Here is a 25610-nt window from a genome sequence, read left to right as displayed (position 1 = left end):
TCCGGGGTCAGGCGGCGGATGTTGGTGTCACAGGATAGATGTCCCCGGACCACAGGGTTGCCGGAGTAACGGAGATCTCCGGACCACAGGGTTGTTAAAACTGTCCAGTTAAAGCTGTTCCCCCTTTCGTTATGCTTTGATTTTGTTTTCAGTATACGTTTGCTTTATATATATATATATATATATATATAGATATTCAAAAGAATATGGTTAAATGACAGTCGAGTTGAGAATAGACACAAAATGTTGGAGTAACTCAGCGGGACAGGCAGCATCTCTGGAGAGAAGAATGGGTGACGTTTCGGGTCGAGACCCTTCTTCAGACTGGGAGTCGGAGGAGGGCAACAGATATGTGAAGGGTGCAAATAGCATGTAAGGTGTGAAAAGGATAGATCAGTTGAAGTAATTTGGGGAGGGGTGGGAGAGCAGGAAGCTAGTAATGAAGTGATAAAATGGAACTGCAGATGCTGGAGTAACTCAGTGGGTCAGGCAGCTTCTCTGGAGAACATGGATATGTGACATTGGGATCGGGACCCTTCTTCAGATTCTGTTTGAAGAAAGGTCCCGACCCGAAACATCACCTATGCATATTCCTCAGAGATGCTGCCTGACTCGCGTCTTACTCCAGCTGGTTAATTGTAAAAATAATGCCCCTAGTGTGTAGGCAGTAGATGAGAAAGTGGGATAAGAGTAGGGACTAGCGGGTCCTTTTCAGAATGGCAGGCAGTGACTAGTGGGGTACCGCGAGGCTCATAAAAGATGAAATAGCAACACATTTGGATAGCAGTAACAGGATCGGTCCGAGTCAGCATGGATTTACGAAGGGGAAATCATGCTTGACTAATCTTCAGGAATTTTTTGAGGATGTAACAATGAAAATGGACAAGTGAGAGCCAGTAGATGTAGTGTACCTGAACTTTCAGAAAGCATTTGATAAGGTCCCACATAGGAGAATAGTGGGCAAAATTAGGGCACATGGTATTGGGGGTAGAGTGCCGACATGGATAGAAAATTGGTTGGCAAACAAAGAGTAGTGATTAACGGGTCTCTTTCCGAATGGCAGGCAGTAACTAGTGGGGTACTGCAAGGCTCGGTGCTGGGACCACAGCTATTTACAACATATATTAATGATTTAGATGAAGGGATTACAAGTAACATTAGCAAATTTGCAGATGACACAAAGCTGTGTGGCAGTGTGAACTGTGAGGAGGATGCTATGAGAATTGAGGCTGAGATGGCAGATGCAGTTTAATGTGAATAAATGTGAGATTAACCACTTTGGTAGCAAAAACAGGAAGGAAAATTATTATCTAAATGGTGTCAAGTTGGGAAAAGGGGAAGTACAACGGGATCTGGGGGGTCCTTGTACATCAGTCAATGAAAGTAAGTGTGCAGGTACAGCAGGCAGTGACGAAAGCGAATGACATGTTGGCCTTCATAACAAGGGGAGTTTCGTATAGGATCAAAGAGGTCCTTCTACAGTTCTACAGGGCCCTTGTGAGACCACTCCTGGAGTATTGTGTGCAGTCTTGGTCTCCAATTTGAGGAAGGACATTCTTGCTATTGAGGTAGTGCAACGTAGGTTCACAAGGTTAATTCCTGGGATGGCGGGACTGCCATATGTTGAGAGAATGGAGCAGCTGGGCTACTCTGGAATTTAGAAGGATGAGAGGGAATCTTCTTGAAACGTATAAGATTATTAAGGGTTTGGACACGCTAGAGGCAGGAAACATGTTCCCAGTGTTGGGGGAATTCCAAAACCAGGGGCCACAGTTTAAGAATAAGGGGTAAGCCATTTAGAACAGACATGAGGAAAACTTTTTCACACAGAGAGTTGTGAGTCTGGAATTCTCTGCCTCAGAGGTCGGTGGAGACCAGTTCTTTGAAAACTTTCAAGAGAGCGCTAGATAGGGCTCTTGAAGATAGCAGAGTCAAGGGATATGGGAAGAAAGCAGGAAAGTCAGCAGATGATCAGCCGTGATCACATTGAATGGGGGTGCTGGCTTGAAGGGCCGTATGGCCTACCCCTGCACCTATTGTCTATTGATAATATAGAACTACATAGAACAACAAACTGCAAATGGGTGGTCGACGGTTGGCGTGTACTTGGTGGGCAGAAGGTCCTGTTTCCATGGTGTATCTGTAAAAAGGTTCAGTCAGCATCGGTGGAGGAATGGACAGGCGATGTTTTGGATCAGATATTCCATAATCTGTCTGAAGCAGGGTACGGACTGGATACAGCCTGTCTATTTGCTCCACAGATGCTGCCCGACTGACCAAATACCTCCAGCACTTTGTGTATAGCTCAAAATTCCAGTATCTTCGGTTTCTTGTGTATCCATGACAGGCTCGGGGAGTCACATCACCCACTCCACCTTCTTAAGTGCAAATGTTACACCTGTCCCTTCCATACTCGAGTTGGATAGACATCCAATAACATCGGAGAGAGTCAGCATTTAACCTTCTTTTGGCACCTGACCAGATTGATGTGAAACTGAATAATGACAAGCTCCCATTCCATGGGAGCGAACTGTGTAATTCAGCACAAGCAGTTGGATTGTCAGAGCACAGAGACTAGAGGTGCATGATGGGCCAAATAGCCACATTGTGTTTTAAATCACCACAGTCATATGGGGGTTGAAAAGAAAAGTCAGGTTGTCACATTTTGTTGAAACGGGTTGCTTAATGAGTACATTCTTGTGCATATGATGGCTTCAAAAAATGCCTTTGCTCTTGTGACAGGATTAGAAGAAAGTGTAAAATGCCCAATGTTACAGTCATGATGCCAGTGTTTTTTTAGTGGCAGCATTTGCATCTCTGAGCAGGACAGAGTAGAACAATGTAACATTGACTGACTGTGGCCCTGCCTCTGCTCGCCTGTTGCACAGCCCTCACACACCCACTTGTAACCTCTAGTCCTGACATCAAGCACATTCATTCAATTGTTGCTTAGGATTGCACAGCGGTGCAACTAGTAGAGTTGCTGACTCGCAGCACCAGAGGACCAGGTTCAATCCTGACCTCCTGTGCTGTGTGTGTGGCGTTTGCACATTCTCCCCATGGCCGTGTAGGTTTTCTCTGGGTGCTTCAGTTTCCTCACACATCCCAAAGATGTGCAGATTGTTGGGTTAATTGGTCACTCTAAATTGCCCCGAATGTAGGGATAAATTGCTGAATCTGGGAGTAGTTGATGAAAAAGTGGGGAGATTTTTAAAATGGAATAAATGTAGGAGTGGGTGACATTTGGCAGGGACTTAGTAGGCAGAAGGGTCTCTTTTTATGCTATCGTTTTCTATGCCTTAATGACAAGATAGGGCAGTATGATGGGACGGTAGCCATCCCCTCATCTTTTGTGGAGCAGGGAAGAGGCTGTGAGAGAACCAACAGAAGAGTGACTGCCATCTTGGCTGGTTGAGATGGGACAACAATTGTACTCAGTTGGGTGATGCAGCTGGTAGAACCAACTGCAACCCTGGCCTTGGTTCCTGTCTCTATGGAGTTTGCACGTTCTCTCTGGGTGAGGTGAGGCACAGATTTGTGCTAAAATCACTTCGCAGTCCCACTTTTAATCTTCGCGGAGCACACGATAATTTTGGTCTCCATTGTTAGAAATTGCCAATAGCTCATATGTGAGGAATTGTTGCATAAATGCCACGGTGGCGCAGCGGTAGAGTTGCTGCGCCGGAGTCCCGGGTTCGACAGGTGCTGCCCCACCACTCATTTCCTGTGAACATGTTTGTTTAATTATAGAAATATCAGTGATAGGAATAACACTGACAGATATATAGGAAAAAAAAGTGGGGTAAAGGCAGGGTTAATATCTGCTTTGTGATCCAGCGATTCTGTGTCCGCGTTCACTGTGTGGGAGGGTTAGGCTTTGGAAACGATGGACATCTTCAGCAACCAACAGAGGCGGGAGCAGTTGCTGAGTGATCAGAAGCAAAGATCAGATGTCATGTGACATCCTCTTGAATACATCTTGCTGTCAAGTCTGACAGGAAAAAATAGATATCCTCTGCACTTTGGAGCAGTTCTGTTGCCTATGCACAGCCTTGCCGGATAATGTATCTATTTGTCTTCCCCACAGTGATAGCCAAAGATCCTAGAGGCTTCTGATCCATGAGACTAAACTTAACTATCTCTAACTTGCCTCTCACACACAGACACACATTCATATAAATATATAAAATATGTATACGTTAAATTTAACTTTGTGCAGTGTGTGTTAAAGCAATACAATGCAAGGGAAACTACGCAAAGGAGGGGGCTGTTCCCGCTACAAGATACTCGAGGATCTTTGCTTTGGATCAAAGATTATAGCGGAGCTCTATAATCTTTGCTTTGGATCACAGCGGGTGGCATACCGGAAGTCGCGTGTCGCATTGAAAAATGGCGGCCGTGACGTTCCGTCACGTACTACACGCCAGCCCATTGAATTTGGAAGGAGTGGTCTATCTTGCTCCTCTAGGATCTTTGGTGATAGCAGATCTCTCAGCCGGGGACAAGGAAGTGAGATCACGAGCTGGAGCAGCAAGCCCTGTCCCGTGAGGCTGAGAGGAGGAATTTCTCTCGTGCTGATTGGATTGTGTTTTTTTGTGATTGAGACTTGTTCCGACTTGTCCTGTGTGTGCAGCAACTCCAAGACTCTCCCAGGCTGCGGGTCCCAGTCAGTAAGTACCAGGCTCACAGATTTTCAGAACATGGGGTCATGAAGTCTCCTTTCTTCATTATTCCAAACAAAATTAGCTTGTTGGGGAACTTCAGAGGGGGGTGGGATGGTTCACAACTAACCCGTTTATTCTGGGACTGCTGGTGGTAGGCCACTGGTTAAAGAGAGCAGCTGCATCTAGATTTGTCATTAACTATTTTCTCAGTTTCTGAGTTACAGTCCCGATCTCTGGATTAGAAATCCAGTAACACAAATGTCTGAATTCCATTTTAATATATATACTGTAGCATTACTTAATTTAAGCGCATTGACGGTTGCATAGTGAGGCACTTCCAAGCTGAATTGCGTATACTGCTCTACATCAGTCTACTAAATAAATCTGATTTATTTCGTTTCTTTCTTTTAATAAAAGTAACAAAGAACTTTATATTTTCCAGCTGAAATGTAGAACCACTGTATATCCTAAGTTTTTTAGTATTCATTTTGTTTATTTCTGAAGAGGAGGATTTATTAATGTTGGTTCCCACATTCGAAAGACGCATAGGCGTAGGTTAATTGTTTGCTTTAAATTGCCCTCGGGTGTAAGTGGAGGGTGTTGGTGGGAATATGGAGAGAAAAAAAGGGGATTAGTGTAAATGGGTGGATATTTGCTGGGCTGAAATGAAAGGCATGTTCCTGTGGTGAAGGGGCCTATTGTACAGGGACATGTGGGTCCCTCCATATATTTGTGATTTGAAAAGGGATAGGGCTGCTTGGCACTTGTTTGTTGATTATTGTCTCCAGGCTCCCGAGCCTGGGTGTGATCGGTTGTCATGTACGACAATACCTCGCTGCAGAACTGCAATTCTGGAGATTGCCCCTGGGGTACATATCACAGCCGAGTCCCAGCAATCCTGGCTGACAAGGAAAGTTACCCAATTAGTGGGTAGAATCAGGAGGTGCAGTGAGCAGATGTGAGAGTGGGTTCTGTGGATAGAGAAACAGGAGATAAGAGAGATATGTGCCCAGGGGCCTGTGTGAAGCCTGCCACAATTAATAAAGTCAAAGTATTACAGCATCCATGCTGATCAAGGTGTTTAACTAAGCTTGTCTTATTTGCTTACATTAGGCCCATATCCCTCAAAATCTTTCCTATCCATGTACCTGAGCAATTGTTTTAAACATTGGACTGTACCCGCTTCTGCCACTTTGTCTGACATCTTGTTCCATATACCCACCACCCTCTGTGTGAAAAGATTGTCCCTCAGGTACCCTTTAAATCTTTCCCCTCTTACCTAAGCCTATGTCCTCCACTTTTAGACTCTCCTAACCTGGGAGAAAACCTGTGACCATCCACTTTATCTATGCCCCTCGTGATATTAGGACCAGAGGACATAGGTTCAGAATAAAAGAACGTTCCTTTAGAAAGGAAATAGTCATAGAGTGATACAGAATGGAAAAAGGCCCTTGTGCCCAACTTGCCCACACCGGCCAACTACCCAGCTACTCTAGACCCATCTGCCTGCGATTAGTCCATATCCCTCTAAACCTGTCCGATCCAGATGAGGTGAGGAGGATCAGTCTGAACAATGGTCTCAACCCAAAACGTCACCCATTCCTTCTCTCCTGAGATGTTGCCTGTCCCGCTGAGTTACTCCAGTATTTTGTGTTTACCTTCGATTTAAACCAGCATCTGCAGTTCTTTAGTACAAAATGAGATGAGGAGGAATTTAGTCGGAGGGTGGTGAATCTGTGGAATTCATTGTGACAGATGGCAGTGGAGGCTATCATTCGGTATTTGTAAGGGGAAAAGGCAGGAAAATTAGTTTGGGAGGGAAAGATGGAGAAGCCATGATTGAATGGCGGAGTCGACTTGATCGGCTGAATGGCCTAATTGTGCTCCTATAACTTAATTAACTTACAATCAAGTTAAACTCAAAATCATCTGAGGGGTGGTGAAAGCGTGTATTCTATCAAAGTAATTTATTTTCTTAGATTAAGTTTTGCCTCAGTAACACTGCCATGCATTAAAAAAATGTTTTAATAGTGTCTGCCCTTTTATTGTCTTATTTAAAAAGTGATTTGTGCAGCTGTGGTAGAGTGTGGAATGCTCACTGTTGGTGCAACGTCTTGATTGGATGGTAGTGGAGAAAATAACAAACTGCAGTTGCTGGATAGCTGAAATTAAACCAGAAAATGCTGGAAACACTCAGCTGGTCGGGCAGCACTTGTGGAAAGAGAAATATAATTAACGTTTCAGATCGAAGATCCTACGACAGAACTGGGAATTATGCTAAAAAAAGGTTAGCTGTAGGTTTCAGAGAGTAAGGGGGAGAGCTGGTAAGGTCTATGGGAATACTCTCCAGTCCCCCCCCCCCCCCCCCCCCCCCCTCCCCCCCCCCCCGCCCCCCCCGACCCTCCGTCCTGCCACCCTACCTGCTTCTCTGGCCCACCCCCCTCCCCTCTCTGGACCTCCCCCTCAATCTCTGCCCCGCCCTCTACCTCTTTACCCCCCTCCCCCCACACCCTAATCTCACCAGTTGCCCTCCTTATCTGGCGAGCCCCCCCCCCCCTCCATCTCCAGTCTGCCCCCCCCCCTCCCCAGCCTGCCTCACCCACCCACCCTACAGCTGTCCCCACCCTCTCCACAGCGCCCCCTCTCCATAGGCCCCTATCTCCATCTCCCGCCCGTCTCTAGTTCCCGCCCCACCTCTACGCCACTCTCATCCCATCCCCCTCGCTCATTCTCTGTGGTCTTTTCTTCCCTCTCGTTTGCAGCCATGCCACCAAAGAGGAAATCTGTTGGCACCAAACAAGCTGTTGCCAAGGGCAAAAAGGTCAAAGTTGAACCAGAGGAAGATAACTTCAAGTCAACTGCTAACGCCCTGAAAGCAGCTCCAAAGGAGAAGATCAAGGCCAAGATTGACGAATATTGCCATCTGAGTGTCGGTGCAGCTGTGGTAGGTAAGACCTAGGTTGTGGACCTAGGTTGTGGGCATTCCGGCCATTTTGGCCCTGCTCTCCAGCTATCACTCTCCCAGAGCGCACTGCTTAACTCCTGCCTCTGGGAAGCAAAGAACGCAAGCCCCAATGCCAGACATTTGGTATTCTTGGTGTTGCAGACAATATAAACATTTTTTTAAACCATAGATCTAATTTTATATTGAATTTGCAAATATTGAATTGTCTTTACAAGGAACTGCAGGTGCTGGTTTACAGAATAAGCGCTGGAGAAATCCAGCGGGTCAGGCACCTTCTCTAGGGATTATAGATAGGTGATGTTTCTGGTCGGAACCTTTTATCAGACTGATACTAGTTGGGGGAGAAAGTTGGAATAGAGGTGGGGATGAGGCAAATCCAGGCACATGATAGGTGTGTACAGGTAAGTGGTTATGATTGGCAGAAATGAGAGTGCATCCAGGTGGGCTGCAGGGAAGAGGGGATAAAAAGGAGGGGCTTGTTAATGGTTGGAGATATCAAATTTCCCTGGACCTTACCTTTCACATCACTCCGAATCCAATAAAGACATTCCCCGATATTTCCAACCCTTTCAATAGACAATAGGTGCAGGAGTAGGCCATTCGGTCCTTCGAGCCAGTGCCGCCATTCAATGTCAACATGGCTGATCATCCGCAATCAGTATCCCGTTCCTGCCTTCTCCCCATATCCCCTGACGCCGCTATTTTTAAGAGCCCTATCTAGCTCTCTCTTGAAAGCATCCAGAGAACCTGCCTCCACCGCCCTCTGAGGCAGAGAATTCCACAGACTCACCACTCTGTGGGGGAAAAAGTGTTTCCTCGTCTCCGTTCTAAATGGCGTACTCCTTATTCTTAAACTGTGGCCCCTGCTTCTGGACTCCCCCAACATCGGGAACATGTAAACGGTAGTTGGGTGGACAACCGATAGCTACAGACAGAGAGCTCATAAGTGGTGTCATAACTAATGGGTGGAGTGGCAGCCTCCTCTGCATCCTCTGCATTTTTTTCCAGCTTCCATAAGACAGGAAAGCATGGATCAGGGAGGGGGTCTACGGGAAGGTTGGTTGATTGAAACCCTTGGGTAAAATAAAGAAGTTTTGGGAGAAAGCATGGTGTGGGGCTGATGTAGTCTAGGAGCTTCCTGGTCATTCACTGCCTCGCCAAAGGCAGATTACAGAGTCTCAAGAAACATCCCAACCCAGGGGACCACAAAATGCAGGAATCACTCAGTGGGACAGGCAGCATCTCCGGATAGAAGGAATGTGTGAAGTTTCGGGTCGAGACCCTTCTTTACCCATTCCTTATAACCAGAGATGCTGCCTGTCTTGCTGAGTTACTCCAGCATTTTGTGTGTATCTTCAGTGTAAACCAGCTTCTGCAGTTCTTTCCTACACAGAGGACCATAGGTATCATAATGTAACAGATCCAGACAGTTTGGCTCTTGTTGCAGATTCATGAGGACTATGACTGCATGCTGAACCAAACCAACATTGGAAACAACAACAATAAGTTCTACATTATCCAGCTGATCGAACTGAACGGCGAGTACTACTGCTGGAACCGCTGGGGCCGGGTGGTGAGTTTTAGTGACAGCTCTAAACCAGCTCCTCCCCCCCCCCCCCCCCCAACCCCCTACCCTTTCACGTCCCTTTGTTCCCAACGTCATTAATCAAGGAGCTTTGTCACACTGGTCATCCCCTATTCTCCCCTCTCTTGCTGGGCAGTTGAAATAGAAGCTTGGAAGCATGTACCATCTGATTCCAGAACAGCTTCTTCCCTGCTGTTAACAGCATACCGAACAATCCTCCCAACACTAAGGTGTAGTCTTTATCTTCCGAGCTACTTCATTTAGGACCTTGCACTTTTTTATCTGAGCTTTTTCTGTAACTGTAATGCTAAAATGCCCTAATACTACATTCTGCACTCTAGTATTTTTATCTTTGCACTACCTGGTTTACTTGTATGTGACATGATTATATTTGTTTATAGTGTTATTTGAATTGTTAGCACACAAACAATCCTTTCCACTGTATTTCAGTATTCCACAGAAATTGTGTCAAAATCAGACAGAACATCCCAATTCTTTAATCTACCCCTTGAAGTCTTAACATACAGGAATCGGGTTGTTAGTGCCACATTTTAACCATGGCTAGAAGCTGTGCATGGGACGCGGCTGTTGGTCAACGGGGATGATGGGCTGATGGTGTGGAGGTAGGGTTAGTGGGTGAGGGCTTTTGGGGGGCAGGCAGTGTAGGGGAAGGGTGGTGGTGCATGGAGGATGGTTGTATGGTGTTGGGAGTTGAGGGAGGGTGTGGTGGAAGTTGTTGTTGGAGTTGGTAGAGCAAGTGTCATGGGAGGGTCAAGTTAGTTTGGAGGAGGGGTGAAGTGACATAGAGTTGGTGTAAAGGTGGTGAGCTGGCTAGTGTGTGAGTTAGTTGGGTGTGTTTGGAGATAGCAGGTGGGGAAGTTGTGGAAGAGGCAGGGGGGTTGATGGTGTGGGATGTAGAGAAGGGGAGATGTGTGGGGAGGGAGAAGAGCTGCATGGGTGAAAGGTGGTAAATGAACGTCAGTGATGGAGCAGCAATTAAAGGAGAGGTTGGTTGTGCTGAGGGGATGCGTATGGTACTGTGAAACAGCCCAGCTGTGAAAGGCTGGACGTCTAACACAAAAGCCCCTTTACCACAATGGAAATTCCTCTCCTAGGTCACCCAACATCCCACTAATATACTGATCCCACACTTCCTAAATTTGCTACGTGGAAGAACAGATTGAGATGGTGAAAAATTTATACTCCTCCATGAGCTTAACATTTAACCCTTTACATCAACTCATAAATATCACTTATTTGAAGATTGGATTTAATGGTAGTTTGGAGCCAAAGATGGTTTTAACATGTAGACGCCTTTGAGTTTCTTGCTTTTTCACACTCGACCTCTGCCCTCCTACTCCTGTTATAGGGAGAACCTGGCCAAGACAAGTTGAGTTCTTCACTTACACTGGACAATGCAGTGAAGGAGTTTGAAAAGAAGTTCAAAGACAAGACGAAGAACAACTGGGCGAATAGAGATTCCTTTGTCGCACATCCTGGAAAATACACCATCATTGAAGTTCAGCGGGGCAATGAAAAAACAACAATTATGAAGGTGGGTCAGGCTTGGCCTTGTGATCATATTTGGTGTGTCTTTGTTTGGGTGGGTCTATGTCAACTAGTCGATGAAGGGTCTGACTCAAAATGTCAACTGATATTGATACTGTCAAAATGTAAACTGATAAATGACACTGACACGCTGAGTTCCTCCAGCAGTTTGTTTCTATAGCCTGCTGCAACCAATTGTTGCATTGTGAAAGTAGTATTAGAAAGATGAGACTGTGAACACAATGGAAAGTTAGTGTGGATTTCTATATTAAGAGCTGGGTAAGTAATCTGTCAGATTGGACCTTAATCCCCCAGGCAAAGATGGATGTCTGCTTTTTAAATGGAGGTGGTGCTGAAGGTTCTGAGGCCTAGAGGGAGAGGAGAGTTAAAGCTGCAGAGAGATGAGATGAATGGAAAGAGGAAGGCAGAGTGAAGTCCCAGAATAGACTATCATGAGTAAGAATCAGTGCACAGAATCTCTGTTTAAACAAAATGAGCTAGACGGTTAGCTATAACTAGGCTCGGATATTTGGAGAAGGAACAAAATAAGGTTATGAATTCCAGAGGTGCAGTGGACAGAAGTTCTACATTATAAATGAAGGAGGAATGGCTCATCACGGCATGATAATCAAGGAGGATGTTTTTAGTTGATGGGATTGGCATTATGGGTAGTTTGCAAGAGCATGATGTCTGGAGGGTGCTGGATATTGCTTCTGGGAGAAACTGGAGAATCCTTATGCCACGCCATGTCTTGTCTGATTACAGGATGACACTGTGGATGGAAGTGAAGTGGTGAATAAGAATGTCCAACCTTGCACTTTAGACAAAGCCACCCAGAGCCTGATAAAACTGATCTTCAGCAACGATATGTTCCAGGAACAGATGGAAACGATGAATCTTGGTAAGTCCTCTCTTGTTTCACATTCACTGGGAAATGGAGGTGAGGCCTGTACGGATCACATCATGAACTTCAGATGAAGGTGTATTGAAAGATATGAACTTATCCCGTGGGCCTGCAGTCCATGGGTTGGATGCCTAGGAGATTTGCCATCACAAAATGCTGGGTAACTGCTTATACCTCAGTAGAACTATTACTGTCAGCCAAAATTGTATAGTTGCTTATCTCCTCTGAGATTCTACTATGTCAAAGAAGGATGTAATGTTGTTCAACCAGCGTGTATTTCCAGCCATATCCAGATAGTATCCCCACTGTTAATGCCTTGTATTGTGAATAAATCCAAGCAACTCATCTACAGAATAGGTGCTGGTAAGATATATGTCAAGTTCTAACACTGCTCCAGGGTCATGAAAACCAAGTTTTCTAGGCTGGCATTCCAGTGCAGTGTTGAGAGAGCACTACATTGTCAGAATCGTTCCTTCGGGAGGAACTGCTGGAGGAACTTAACAGATCAGGCAGCATCTATGGAGGAAAATGGATAATTGATGTTTCAGGACAGACCCTTCATCAAGACTGGTTTCATATGAGTGACACTGTGGCCATTTTCATGGGAAGGGTCTGACTGTTTTGAAGAGGTCTGTATTGGACAAGGGAAACAGATCATGGGGGCATAAAAGTGTAGAAAATAGGAAGGGAATACATCTTTGAGCCCTGCGAGGCGGCCTACCATTCAATGGAATCGGGATTTTCTATTAATACCATATTCCCACTCGCTTCCAACACCCTATGATATTTCTTATGCCCTGAATTCTATCTGTCTCCACCTTAAAAGGTGTTAGCAACTTGGCCATAGAGTCATGCAGCATGGAAACACGCCCTCCGATCCAACTCTTCCATGCCGACCAAGATGCCCCATTTGTCTGCACCTGGGCCAAATCCCTCTAAACCTTTCCTATCCATGTACCTGTTCCAATGTTTTTTAATATGTTGTTACTATACCTGACTCAACTATTTTACTGACAGCTCGTTTCATTATACCAACCACCCTCTGAAAAATGTGACCATTGAGTTCCTATTAAATCTTGCCCCTCTCTTGACCGTAGACCCACGGGATATGTTCATATACTTGCTTCTCTCACTTCAACATATGCCCTCTAGTTATTGATATCCCCTATTGCTGGGAGAAAGACTATGTGCATTAACTCTATCTATTCCCCTCATTATTTTATACACCTCCATAAGATTCTCCACCGTGTTCTGTGCTCCATGGATCTCTTTCTATACCTCTGCTTCTGCCCCTCGAGTCCTGGCAACATTCTTATACATTTTCTCTGCACTCTTTACAGCTTATTGGCATCTATCCTGTAGCAAGGTGATCAAAACTGAATAGAATGCTCTTTAAGGCAGCTTTCCCAATGTCTTGTACAATTGTAACATAACATCACAACCTCTATACTCAATTCCCTAACTGATCAAGGACAGTGTGCCAAAAAGTCTGAAGGAGGGTTTCGGCCCGAAACGTTGCCTATTTCTTTCACTCCATAGATGCTGCTGCACCCGCTGAGTTTCTTTGTGTACCAGTGAGCCAAAAGGCTCCCTATCTATCTGTAACATCACTTTTGGGGAACTATGCACTTGTACTATTAAATCCCTCAGTTTTGCAAAACTACACAGGGCTACACCATTCACCGTGAAGATCCTTCCCTGGTGTGACATCTGGTAGGACCTCACACATATCTGAATTAAACTCCATCTGCCATTCATCGTCCCACTTACCCAGCTGATGAAATTCCTGATATTATTTGATAACTATTCTTGCTGTCTATGATATTGCTTCTTTTGGTGCCTTCCACAAACTTACTAACCATGTCTTGTATATTCTCATCCAAATCATTGATATAAATGACAAACAATAATGGGCCCAGCAGTACTTCCCGAGGTACACCACTAGTCACGGGTCTCCAGCCGATAAACATCCTTCCACAACCTTCTACTTCCTACTGTTAAGCCAATTTTGTATCCAGTTAGTTAGCTCTCCCTGGATCTCATATGAGATCCCTGGGCCCCTTATCTGAGGAAGGATGGCATTGGAGAGGGTCCAGAGGAGGTTTACGAGAATGATCCTAGAATGATTGGGTTAACATATGACGAGCATTTGTAGAGAGCCAATACTCCAGGTGTGGGCTTTCCAAGGCCTTGTATAATTGTAGCAAGACATCCTTGTCCCTGTACTCAAATCCTCTTTCAATAAAACCCAGTGTGTCATTTCCCTTCTAAACTGCATTCTGCACTGCATGTTGGCTGGTGTACGAGGACATCCGGCTCCCTTTTGCACATCAACTTTCTGCATTTCTGTTTTCCTACCAAAAGTAACATTTATCTAGTACAGGCAACACCTGATTTACAACTGTTCAGGTAAAGAAAAATTTCCTTTACAGAATTCACTAAAAATATTTCTATTTCGTATCTGTCATGTGTTTGCACACTCCCTCAACTTGTCTAAATCACTCTAACGTCTCTTTGCACCCACCTCACAACTCACTGTCCCACCCAGTTTGCTCGGCTGTTCGGGAAAGTCTCGGTGTTCAGTTTGGCTACTGTAAGCTGGGAAACAAACCACTCCCGTGTTAATGGAGTATTGCATTCCAACAAAACAGTTAATTTTGCGATTTTCTGTAACACAAATCCCCAGCATCTGCTCATGTGGCAAGCAATGTGAGTTGAAAAACAAATTATGTTTATTTTTTCTTTCACATAAATGATATGAGTGAATTTCATACTGTATCTCAAATTTTTTGGTAGTGATTTATGAATTCTGTAAAGGAAACTCTTTGCTTGAACAATGGTAAAGTGGCTGGTGCCTGCACTTCTAAAGTTACACTTTAGTGGCCACAGAGACAGGTGGCTTCAGGAATGGGAACAAGGTCAGCAAGAATATGCCCTGTATTTAGGGAAGTGAGAATTGCAAATGCTACTGCAAAAATAATTTGAATATTGGTTCCGGAATCATACAAAGTTAAGCTGCAAGCAATTAGGAAGGTGAGAGGTAGGTATGTTATAAGGGGTTTAAGTACAACAGTAAGGCTTGTTTAGGTTTTACTATGGTGATGCCTCATTTGAAATTTGTGTAAGATTTTAATCTCAATTGAAAGCATATATTTGCCTTTATGCAAAAGGTTAGAAGTCTGTGGATTTGAGGCTGTGGCTGTTGTTGTTCATTCGTGAGACTGATAGAATTTTGATCTATAGAGAATTTGGATTATTGGGAGATCTTGGGAGTGGGAAATATGGTTACTCTCTGGTAAACAGAATGATGAGTAGAATTGTTTGTTGCCTACTCCTGCTTATACTTCTTATCTTACAATATTGAGCTGTGGTACGTGTGAAGGTCCTGTTTCATGGAATGAGGTAAGCTTGGCTATGGTAAATAGGAGCAGGGGGAAAATATTTTAGGTAGAATTCTGTTTTTTGCAAGTGGGTGCATTTGGGTTATTTTCTGAAACACGGTTGCCTGCATGTGGAGATACCAGGTACATTGATGCAGCAGTCATTTTCAGGATAAGAACAAAACAACCACTACCCTGTTGTTGTGACATTCTGTTCACCATTGCCCTACTAGATTTGAAGAAGATGCCCCTTGGGAAGCTGAGTAAGCAGCAAATTGCCAAGGGCTTTGATGTACTGAATGAGATGGAAGAGGCCTTGAAGAGAGCCCGCAACACAAAACAGCTGGAAGAGTTGTCCTCAAAGTTCTACACTATTATTCCTCACGACTTTGGACGTAATCGACCCCCAGTGATTGATACTCCAGAAGTGCTTCAAGCCAAAAAGGACATGCTGCTGGTAAGTGTCTTGAGAAATGAATTAAACTCTGCCTCGCTTCAATTGGAACAGGTCTGGGTTAGAATTGGTCTGGGTATCAAGCAGAATAAAACTCCAATAATCCGGAATCTGATTGCTTGGTAGTCCTGATGGCCTGGTATCTTTCTCACTAGTTAATCCAGAATGGAGCTGGGGGCCTTCAATTTGGTTGGGATTGGATCGCAGACATTGGGCTGGGCTTGTGGCTGGAGCCAGGCTTGGGGTTCAAAACACTCAGTTTCAGGGATATGGGTTGATTTATAGCTTGAGTACCTGCATATTTCTTGCTCCCTTTAATTCATCAGGTTCACGGGAAAAAATATAATATTACTATGTAATCTATTAAAAAAGTGAAATAAAAACATGTTTGGGTATTAATAGGTGTAACATCCAATTAGAACACCTGCTCGCCCTGCACTACCAAGGCCCTTGGGGTTCTGAATTACTGGAGTTGTTCTGTCCCTGCAATGTACATCAGTGTAGTAATACTCTCAATTAGTTCAAAACAGAAAATGCTGGAAAAGTCAGCAGGTCAGATAGCATCTGTTGAAAGAGATGCTGTTAATGTTTCAGATCAAAGGCCAGAGCTTTCATTGAGTTGATTAATTGTGCAAGCCAAGGTTACTTATCAGTAATCTTATGCTTATATTCTATAATTCTTGCCCGCAAGCAATCTTCAAAATACTTAGATGTTGGCTCTGAAAATCCCATTAGTCAATCTCTAACCAATGTCACACCTTGTTTCTCAATTGTCATCAAACCACTTTTTCACCACATCACTCAATCATAATGTATATTCTCCATCTGTCCATTCAACCGTGCAGAGTGTAAAGTTACCCAGTAACTGCTCAAACAACAAGTGCAAATGCTAGAAACAAAGAACTGAGGGTGCTGGTTCACAAAAAACGACAAAGTGCAAGAGTAACTCAGAGGGCCAGGCACCTCTCTAGAGAACATGCAGAGGTAATGTTTCCCGACAAGGAATGTCACCTATCCATGTTTTCCAGAGATGTTGCTTGATCCGCTGAGTCACTCCAGCACATTAAGTGCAAATGTTTCCTGTCCCCACTGGTGCTGTCATATCAATTTAACGGTCACCAATCAATGAGACAGGCATTCGGCAGTTAACCAGTTAATAAATAAATGATTTATGAATAATGAACGGTTCTTAACCCGTTAAAAATGGGTTAACGTTCTTAACCCATTCGTGGTTAAGAACGGTCACGACAGCCATCACAGCTGAACCAATCCTATGATGTCATTGTATGACTCTATCAGTGTTTGATTTTCCGATATTACCAGGACACCACGTTAATCTAGAAATATATGGGCATTCCTTTGTTGCTGGGTCTAAATCCTGGGACTTCTATTGAATTGCACCTTTGGTGTACCTTCACCATTTGGTCTGTAGCAGTTCGAATCGTTGCTCCTCACTGCTCAAGGACAGTTAGTGGTGGGCAATATTCTCTGGCCCTGCCAGTGAAGCCCAAGTCCTCTAAGTGAATAAAGTCTGTGTTAGGTAATGACTGATGAGGGGAGTGATCCAAAGGCCAGCGACCTCAACAATACTCCAGATATTAACTGATACTATTCATGTGAATGGGCTGAAAATTAAACATGTTATAAATCTGGAAGTCACAAGGTGGAGATAGGTAAGCTTTTTCATGGTAAATTCCTTGACTAATGCAGAATTATATTGCAAAAATAGGAGAGTCAGGGGTCTGTCTGGGTCACTATTTGACCACAACAGTGACAGAAGATTTCACTGGACTTAGTTACTCTAAGCACAAACACCACCTATCTTCCCTATAAATTCCCTACATGAAAGATGCGCTCATAGAGCCCTAGTATGATCGATCTCCACCATTAGGGCAGCACAGTGGCGCAGCTGGTAGAGCCTTGGAAATAGGTTATCTTTTAAATATAATGACAGGTTCAGGGCGATAGTAATGCTGCATCACAGTGCCAGAGACCTGGGTTCAATTCCAACCTTGTTCGTTGTCTGTGTGGACTTTTCACATTCTCCCTGTGACCTTGGTGGTTCCTCCAGTTGCTCCAGACTCCTCCCACATCACAAATACATGTGAGTTGGTAGATCAATTGGCCCTGGTGTGTAGGTGAAATGTGGGGGCAGTTGTTGAGAATGTGGGATAAATGTACGATTAATGTAATTGGATGATGGGGTCAAGGAAAGAGCATTCATGCTGCGGCCCTGTTTCCACCAATCTTTCCACCACAAAGCACAAGAAACGCAAGACGCCATTGTATGCAGACGCCAAGTAGTGCGTTCAGCTCCGGCTGAACAATTTTTAATCTTGTCATGTGGGCTCGATAAGCAGAATTGGATGAGGGATTGCTGTTGCGGACTTGTTGGACCAAATGGTCTGTTTCTGTGCTATATCTCTCCGACTCTATGATGGTGGTGCCGTTTGTGATCTGTTAGGACTTGATCTGTAGACCATGGCATGTTTAGTGGCCATTTGAGCTGGCACTAATTGTTCCAACCACAGGCAGCACATGCGTCTAGAGATGGTGCGGAAGATGAGACAAATTGCAACAAGAATTTCCAAAGAATCATCAGCATCTACTAATTTGCAAACTTTTATCAAATCCTGCCAGGTGCTTGCAGATATCGAACTTGCACAGAGTCTCCAAGCAGAAAAGGAAGAAAAGCCGAAGATGGAGGATGTTGAGGTGCCACATCCTCTGGATGAAGACTACAATCTATTGAAGTGTGACCTGTCACTTGTGCCGTGCAACGATGAAGAATTCAAGGTAAATCCGGGATGATGTCCTCCTCATCAATACTCACCCCTCATCCCTTCCCTTCAAAACTCACCCATTCCCGTTCTCCTCTAAAATAAAAATCATACCCATTGCTGTAAAAAGCACAACTCACTGCCTCCCATCAAATATCAACCCCTTCGCTTCCACAGCTCTCCTCCAAAAAAATCACCCCTCTCTCCAAATATTACCCCCCACCCTTCCCTATCAAAAATAATCTCTTGGGCTTCCCTTTCAAAATTCCTCTCCAAAAAATTACTACTCACCCCGTCCCCTCCAAATGTCACCCCCCTCAATTTTTCCAAAAAACACACTTTCTTCCAAAAGTCACCCTCCCTCTTTCCTCTAAAAATCACTCTCCTTGTCTCTGAAAAACACTCTCCCCCTTCCCTCCAAAAATCATCCTCTTCTGTTTCTTAGATTAAATTAACCTCATCTCGCATTCCCCAAACACATTGCTCCAAATACAAATCACCTCCAAATATTCTTCCAAGTCACACATGGGGAAGTTATTCTCAACACCAACACCTCCATGTTCAGAATCCTAGCTCCCCCAAAGAAAATATATTCAACATCCAGCACCTGCCTCATGCCCATCTTCTCCAGAAGAGGCAACAAGTCAAATTACTCCAACTATCCCAAAACTCATCTGCAAACTCCAATTCTGTTTGAGTGTGACTATTCGAACTGGAGAACAGCCTCCAGGCTCCACACAGCAATGAAATTCATGGGTAGTTTCTGTTATGAATTGACTGGAGACAATTGTGAGTTTTATTAAATATAGGAGATTTGTATTTCGGCATTGGAATTTAACCAACTACTCCTAGCTCTGTTCCTCCAAGAACAACTGATATTAAACCATCGTGGAACTAATTACATGCAGGACTATAATACTGGTCACTGTAGAAATGAACAGGCTTTTTCCAGATCGTGGCACCATGTTAGTCTTGCACTTGACTCAGTGATGATCCAATTGATTGCTTGGAAAGGGAAAGGTCTTTGATCCCGGCATTCCTGTTCTCTGAAATGACACTAAGTTCACCTGGGGCACTGAATGTCTGGGTCCAGAACTCGCCACCAACGTTGAGAATAGACCTTTATGTTGATGTTATGGGTTTTGGGGGGCCACGTAATGTGAGGTTACATGGACATACCCCTCTGTTGCCTATGCTCTACCCATTCCCAAGAATCAAGCTGCTGTTTTGGGGGATTACCTGTGTACTTGAGTCTTGCTTGAATCCCATCATGATAGGCCAGAGGCTTCCGACAGCTCTGCATTTTCCTGGAGCAAAAGTGAAGGATTCTGAGAGGGATTGTTGTTTCCTCACCCCATTCTGGCTTTGGAGAAGAGACGAGCATGAAAACAAAATGAGAGTGGAGTGATGAGCTGATGTCTATTAGGATCTGTAATTGCAAGTCCGTCACAGCCTGTTTCAGAATGGCCATGATGCTGGGGCTTGTGGATGAATGGGGACTGATCAGCATTGGGTTCCTGGATAGTTGCCTTTTGTACAGACTGTTCCAGTGAGTTAGCAGCTTTGCTATTTGCATGGTTAATCCCAGCTGTCCTTTATCAGCATACAATCCCTGGAGCCACCTTGTTGAAGGTGTGCCAATGTGATGCTGATAAGAGAAGGGAATTGTTTTCATTGCCTTGTTGTTGATAATGGCACCCCAAATAATTTCTGCTTATTTTTTGAAACCCATTTGGATTTTTATTTCCTTGCAGATGGTTAAGAAATATGTGGATGCAACTGGTTGCTCATATCGTTCCATTAAGGTTGTCAATGTCTGGAAGTTGGACAGACAAGGAGAGGTGAGTCCATGAGCCGGCCAAGTCCCCACTGAGGCCAGCGCTGCTACTTTTGCCGTGACTTAAGATGTTTGTCCCTGTAGCTAAGATACAGCAAAGGCCATATGCAGGGGGTGCTTTACATGTATCCAACCCCAGCTCTACCTGTCCCGAGCTATTTAGAGGATTCTTTGCTCATTATATTACCTATGCTTTGTCGTCCCTCAAAGTGTTGACACCAAGGCCAAGTGCAGAAAAAGTAGCAATCGCTCTTTACCAACTCGTGTGTGCGCACATGAGCGCGCATGGGAAGTCTGAGCTGGGTCTGTGTGTCTGGGGATGGTCAAACCTGGCTTTGTGTGTCCAAGGGGATGGCCAGAGCTCGGTCTGTGAATACAGAGATGGTAGTTGCTCAGTGTAAGGAAGCTCAGATTTTGATCTGTGTTCTGACATGCTTGGAAATGGGTGTCAGTGGGCAGTGATGGATTTCCTGGCAGCCAACAGTAATTCACAGTTTCTGTGTTTATAGGCCGAACGTTTCAAGAAACACCAGGAGATCAAGAACCGTCGTCTCCTGTGGCACGGGACCAACATTGCCGTTGTTGCTGCAATCCTGAAAACTGGGCTGCGGATCATGCCGCACTCAGGGGGCCGTGTTGGTTGTGGGATCTACTTTGCATCTGAAAACGACAAGTCGGCAGGATATGGTAACTACCCTGCAACACTGACCCATCACTTGAAACAGGAACAGCTTGGAACAGCTGGTGAAGCTGAGCAGTTATTTGCGGCACTCACTTAGCACTCAGTGGGTGCTGTTGGAAGTGCTGTCTTTTGGATGAGGTATTGAACAAAGCCTCAACCGTCCCTCCCAGAGGACATAGAAGTTCCCCTGATGTTATTCGGAGCTCCCTCTGGTGCATTGGTCACATTTATTCCTGCAACAATGCAGATGAACTCATTCTTGACTTGCACATCCATTTTCTTGAGCCATAGCTGGAGCAATCTAGTGAGATTCAAACATACCTGCTACGCAGACTATCCCCATTCGGCCCATTATCTTCCTATGGCCCCTTATAAGAACAGCATCGCGCTGTGACAGCTTGCAATTGGACATGCTGACTCAAAGGATTGATTTTTCTCATGAACCTTTCTCATTATGTTAGGTTAGCTGTGTCTGGAGAATCTGCCTCGTGTTCCATACGTCTCGTCACAACTCAATCACTAATTGGTGTTACGAAGGCCATTCTACATTCTCCTGAATCATGGAGCTCAGATTTGTCCAAGATCCATCCACTGAAGCCAAATCAGTGCTTTGAAAAGTTCTGGCTTCTCCTTTGTCAGTATTTACAAACCCAAGTACATCGTATAGTTTTTCACTAACTTGTCCCACTACCCATTCTGAACTGCATATTTCCAATCTCCATCTGTTTCAGTCAGTCAGACAGAATGGAAACGGGTACTTTGGGCTAACTTGTCCATGCCACCCAAAATGCCCCATCTACACTAGTCCCATTTGCCTGTGTTTGGCCGGTATCCCTCTGTACCTTTCCTTTCCATGTACCTGTTCTTTTAAATGTTGTTACTATACATGCCTCAACTACCTATTCTGGCAGTTTGTTTCATATACCAACCACCCACTAAGTGAAAAAGTTGCCCTTTGTTCCTATTAAATCTTTCCTCTCTCACCTTTAACGTATGCCCTCTATTTCTTGATTCAGCCTACTGTTGTGGAAACAACCTATGTATGCTAACCCTATCTATTCCCTTCATTATTTTAGACACCTCTCTCAGATCACCCATCCTCCTGCGTCCCCAGGAATATAATCCTAGCCTGCCAAACTTCTCTCTATAGCTCAGGCCATTCTTATTGTCTGCAGTGTACAGTTATCCTCAACACTGTAGTAAACGCGTCATCACTTCCATTCAGTTTTTTGAGTTACATTAAATTACTATTACTTGATGAAAATTCAAAATGTAGTTTGAGGATGTTGTTCCCTTTTACAGTTGGCTTCACATCCAAGAATGAAGGTGTCATGTTCCTGACGGAAGTGGCTTTGGGGAGAGAACACTCCATTTTTAAAGATAATAGTCAACTGAGAAATCCTCCCAAAGGCTTTGACTGTGTCGTTGCCCGTGGTGAAACTGAACCAGGTAAGGACTGTCAATGCTTCATGAAGGCTGCCTCACAGCATGACCACGTGCGCACACACACACGGACGTTTGCACTCAGGCACACAAATACATGCAGGGACATGTGCAAACTTAAGCGTACACATGTACATGCACGCACATGCAAACGCACATACACACAGGTGTACGTGCACACACGCATACAGATACACGCACACATGCTACACAGGTAGACATGCATATTGGCACAGTCGTATGGGCACACACCAGTATGTGTGCAGAGTTAAATGCCACAAACACTCACACACAAGTGTTTACACATGCACATATGCACACGTACACATGTACACACATGTACAGGTGCGCAAATACATGAATACACAGGTATAGGACACACAATTACACATCACAAACATACGTTCTGTGGAAGTAGAAGCATTGGTGTGTCTTCTTGGCCATAGCATCAATGTGGTTGGACCAGGAAAAATTGTAGCTGATGTTTATACCTCGTAACTTGGAAGCTCTTGACAATCTCCACCTCAGCACCATTGATATGGACTGAACCATGTATTCCATCCCTCTTCCTGAAGTCGATGGCCAGCTCCTCTGTTTTGCTGAGATTGAGCGAGACGTTGTTGTCTTGACACCTTGCATCACATTGCTGATGATTGGTGTGCTGAAACACCAGCTAGAGGAGCCGCTTGTTCAGGACACGCCTGCAATATCAGAGCCGAGATGTCGTCTGGCTCCAGTGCCTTTGGATCAAATGGAGTGAATCGATCTGTTGACCATCTTCCCACACAGAGGTAGATACAAAATGCTGGAGTAACTCAGCGGGACAGGCAGCATCTCTGGGGAGAAGGCATGGGTGACCCGAAACGTCACCCATTCCTTCTCCCCAGAGATGCTGCCTGTCCCGCTGAGTAACTCCAGCATTTCGCGTCTACCTTCGATTTAAACCAGCATCTGCAGTTCTTTCCTGGACATTCCCACAAAGAGGTTTGAATGACCAGGTGGTTTGGAGTGGAAGGAGAAACAATGAAATACATTCATCAATAATCACGCACAATGGCGCAGCCAGAAGAGCTGTTATTGCACAGCTCCAGCAACTTGGGTTCAACCCTCACCTTGGGTGCTGTCTACCTGGAGTTTGACTGTCTGTGACTGCGTGGGTTTCCTGCCAGTGCTCTGGTTTCCTCCACATCAAAACGGCTTATGGTTTGGTAAGAAGGCTCTGGACCCGAAACATCACCGATCCATGTTTTTCAAATATATTGCGTGACCTGAATTACTGCAGATGGGAATGTGGGAATAATAAATGGGACAAGAGTAAATATGTGGTTGATGGTTGGCATGGATTTGGTGGGCTGAGGGAACTGTTGCCCCACTGTGTTACTATCTGGTTCTGTGACAAACATTAGCCACTGGTAATGAGACATGATGGATGGAGCCAGGGTATGGGGAGAGGGGAAATGTGATGGAGGTAAGACACTCAGGAAGCTAGCCGGTAGAAGGGAAGATATTTTCTTGTTATTTTTATCTTGTTCTTTGCAGATCCCTCTAAGGACAAGGAACATATTATGGATGGGAAGAGGGTGATGGTGCCACAGGGCAAACCCAAGAAGATGAAGCTGGATAAAACCACCAGCTTTAGCCAGAGCGAGTATGTGGTCTACCAGGAGAGCCAGGCATACCTCCGTTACTTGGTGCAGGTGACGTACTGACAGTCCCCTGCTGCTCCTGCACCTGGGAGACCCACAGACCTGTTGGCTTCCCAGAGTTGCCTTAATTGAGAAAACAATAATGAGCTTACTTTCTTTCCTCCTGCATTGGGCTGGTTGGGTTAGTCTTCCAGAACCGCTTTTGAACTTCTTGCCCAATATTACAGATACCAAGGGTGGAGTGAGTTCTGTCCAGGACACAAAAACACTAAAGCAAGTTCTACACCCTCTTCGCTGAGTGCAGGCTAGTTCAGCTGGGCTGTTTAGTGGCATCATTTGACCAGACAGCTCTGTTTCAATCCTCACAGGCAGATGTCAATGATGCAATGTTAGTTCTGAGTTAATGTCAGTCACTGACCATGTGGGGAGTTCCACGACTGGGATATTTGGTCTTACTCAGCCAGGCTAGACTTCTGACATTGGGCAGAACTGACTAAATCCCACATGAGGCTCCCTCATAGTAAATCCGTGAACTGACTGATTCTGCTCTCACACCTTTCCCAAGGATATACGTTGATTGGCACAACCACTGGATACAGTGAGCAACTCATTGAACCGATGGGGTTGAACCTAAAATTTCTTTGAGTAACTCAGTGAGGTGGGTTTAAATCACCAGGTCACACTACAGTCTTTATTTAAGGCCACTGAGTAACTCCCTCAGCTGCTAATCTTGGCATCTGTTGAACCTCAGAGTAACAGAGAATTAGCTTCCAAGCCTCCACCAGACCACACTCAGTTTGTAGGAGACCCTGGCACCAAGGTATCCCAGATGGGTTGGATTGGGTGATGCTCTATCTAGCTGTCTCCAGTCACGTCACTCTTGGCTTCCTGAGTTGCCCATCATCAATTTAGGGACTTTTGTTGCCACACGAGGAACGTAAACAGTTCCATAGTTGGTGTATGATTTCTCCATCAGTGCACTAACTTCTCCTTGGATGCTTAAGTATTCATTCCCAGTATTTTCCCCGCAGTCTTTCTTGGCCGCTGGAAATGGCTGGCAGACTGAAACTGGGGCAGAAAAGATGAGGTGGGAACCCCCAGGTTTGAGGCCCCAAACCTGTGGGTCTATGTGCAGATTGATGGGCTTTGATCCTGGCCACCCATCTAACCAGTGCATCGTCTATGGCCTTCCTCTTTCCTGAGATTAGCTTGCTGTTGTGACAAGCAGAAGTGGAGGCTGGTTGATGGATAGCCTTTGGACTGGTTGGCTGTGATGGGACGCCGACAATTGGTGATTGTGCCGCGATGTTTCGACAAGAAGTTGAAACAGTGATTCCATAGTTTGCCACAGTATCAGGGCCCAGCACTCAGCATAGGACAGCTCTCCAATCTCGGGTACATGGAGGTTATAGGTTTCCCTTGGCACCTGGAGGTGGTTGACCCCATCTTCAGGTGGGCCTGACTGAAAAGCAGCACTGCCTGTGGGTTTACTGGATGCCAGAGCACCGTCGAGGCTCTGCTGTCTGTACTTCGACCTGTTGCTCTGTACAAGGTTTCCCGTGTTAGTGGGTTGCACTGTGATAGTTGGTACCTGTAACCTGTGTTAATCTGACCAGATGTCTTGGCATTATATTTGCACTATTAAAGCATTCTCTTGTTCCTGATGTCTTGGCATTGTATTTGGATTATTAAAGCATTCTCTTGTTCTAGTGTTGAACTGAA

General features: G+C 44.9%; 1 protein-coding gene across 1 annotated transcript; it reads left to right on the top strand.

Moving 5' to 3' along the window:
• Positions 1-4511: 4511 nt before the first annotated feature.
• Positions 4512-25610, top strand: parp3 (poly (ADP-ribose) polymerase family, member 3). The gene is made up of 11 exons (XM_055647825.1): positions 4512-4670; positions 7427-7608; positions 9077-9202; positions 10584-10769; positions 11528-11663; positions 15280-15503; positions 18141-18296; positions 20035-20121; positions 20627-20804; positions 22102-22248; positions 23782-25610. The coding sequence occupies exons 2-11, from the start codon at positions 7429-7431 to the stop codon at positions 23949-23951; spliced, it is 1590 nt and encodes a 529-aa protein (XP_055503800.1). The 5' UTR covers positions 4512-4670; positions 7427-7428; the 3' UTR covers positions 23952-25610.

This window comes from Leucoraja erinacea, chromosome 16 (assembly GCF_028641065.1).
Source record: "Leucoraja erinacea ecotype New England chromosome 16, Leri_hhj_1, whole genome shotgun sequence".
Lineage (NCBI taxonomy): Eukaryota > Metazoa > Chordata > Chondrichthyes > Rajiformes > Rajidae > Leucoraja > Leucoraja erinaceus.
Note: the sequence above shows the minus strand (reverse complement) of the source record. Positions and strands in the feature narration are given on the sequence as shown.

Coding starts and splice junctions, on each gene's coding strand:
- parp3 (XM_055647825.1), top strand. CDS start 7,429: ATGCCACCAAAGAGGAAATCTGTTGGCACCAAACAAGCTGTTGCCAAG. Junction 7,609..9,076: donor TGAGTGTCGGTGCAGCTGTG/GTAGGTAAGACC, acceptor CTCTTGTTGCAG/ATTCATGAGGACTATGACTG. Junction 20,122..20,626: donor AGTTGGACAGACAAGGAGAG/GTGAGTCCATGA, acceptor CTGTGTTTATAG/GCCGAACGTTTCAAGAAACA.